The following is a 996-nucleotide window of genomic DNA, read 5'->3' on the forward strand; positions in this document are numbered from 1 at the left end:
CACTCTTCTATCATTATTATTATTATTATCATCATTTTCATTATTATTTTCATTATTATTATAATCGTCGCAACTATTACAATCATGACCTAATTAATGTTCATATACTAAAAAAATTAGAAAAGAATTCGTTTTTCATACTCTATCGACCTACAACTTTGCACCAACAGTGCAAAATAACAGAAATGTTTTTAAATGTTAAATTTTTAAAGATTTTACTAGTTGCAAAGGTCTTTAAAAAGTGTTAAAATATAGCAAATCATTCCAAAATGGAAATTTTATAAACTTGAGCAAAAATCCTTAAAACCCAGAAATGCTACAAAGCTCATAAAATCAGCGTCCATACTTAGAGCTAATTTCTCATTGACGAGAAAACTGGAATCTTTGCAAGCATCATTTTTCCATTCACAACTTTTGTCACATTCACACTTTGGCTTATCAGTGCCGTGCCTTCCACACCCAGCTGCAGCCGCCCCCTCTTTTGCTTTCTCTCCTTCAGCTCCCTCTGCGCCTTGGGTTTTCTGTTCTTCTCCCGCTTTAGGTTTGCATGGTCCATCTGTTTCAGTTTTTTCTTCCCATTCGCATTTACCTGTATTTTCGCATTGGGTTTTGTTGTTTTTGTGTTACTCGCAATACTTTTTCTTTTCAGGTTCTGCGCTTGTTGATGCTTTAGTTGCCGGTTGCTGTTTATTTTCCGAATCGGCATGCAAGGCTTCTTGATACAATTCATCCATCTGGTCCTCCAGTGCAATCATCTTCGTTTGCTCTGCTTCTTTCTTCTTGATTAGAGTGAATCGCGTCAATACGGCGGCTTCTGCGGCGTCTATTTCCTTAAGCCATGCCACTGCTTTGTTTAGTGCCGTGCCACCGGCTTGCTTTACTAGCGAGGCATAGTTGACGCACGATCGGCCGTCAGCGGAACCTCCGTTGCAGGCATTTGTGCTGTCTTGTCCCTTGCCGTAGTTGTACGATCCCTTGTCGGTGGCGCCGCTGAGG

At 40.1% G+C, this 996-nt stretch overlaps 1 protein-coding gene across 1 annotated transcript in view; it reads right to left on the bottom strand.

Moving 5' to 3' along the window:
• Positions 1 to 623: 623 nt before the first annotated feature.
• The window catches only part of TEOVI_000881500 (uncharacterized protein), a gene marked incomplete at both ends in the record, with an annotated part of 456 nt that continues 83 nt past the window's right edge, over positions 624 to 996 (bottom strand). The window contains one exon of the mRNA XM_067219982.1: positions 624 to 994. Coding sequence (XP_067076083.1) covers positions 624 to 994 — 371 coding nt within the window. The remainder of the gene's footprint in view (positions 995 to 996) is intronic.

The sequence above is a fragment of the Trypanosoma equiperdum genome (genome assembly GCF_001457755.1).
Source record: "Trypanosoma equiperdum strain OVI genome assembly, contig: ctg_1035, whole genome shotgun sequence".
Taxonomy (NCBI): Eukaryota; Euglenozoa; class Kinetoplastea; order Trypanosomatida; family Trypanosomatidae; genus Trypanosoma; species Trypanosoma equiperdum.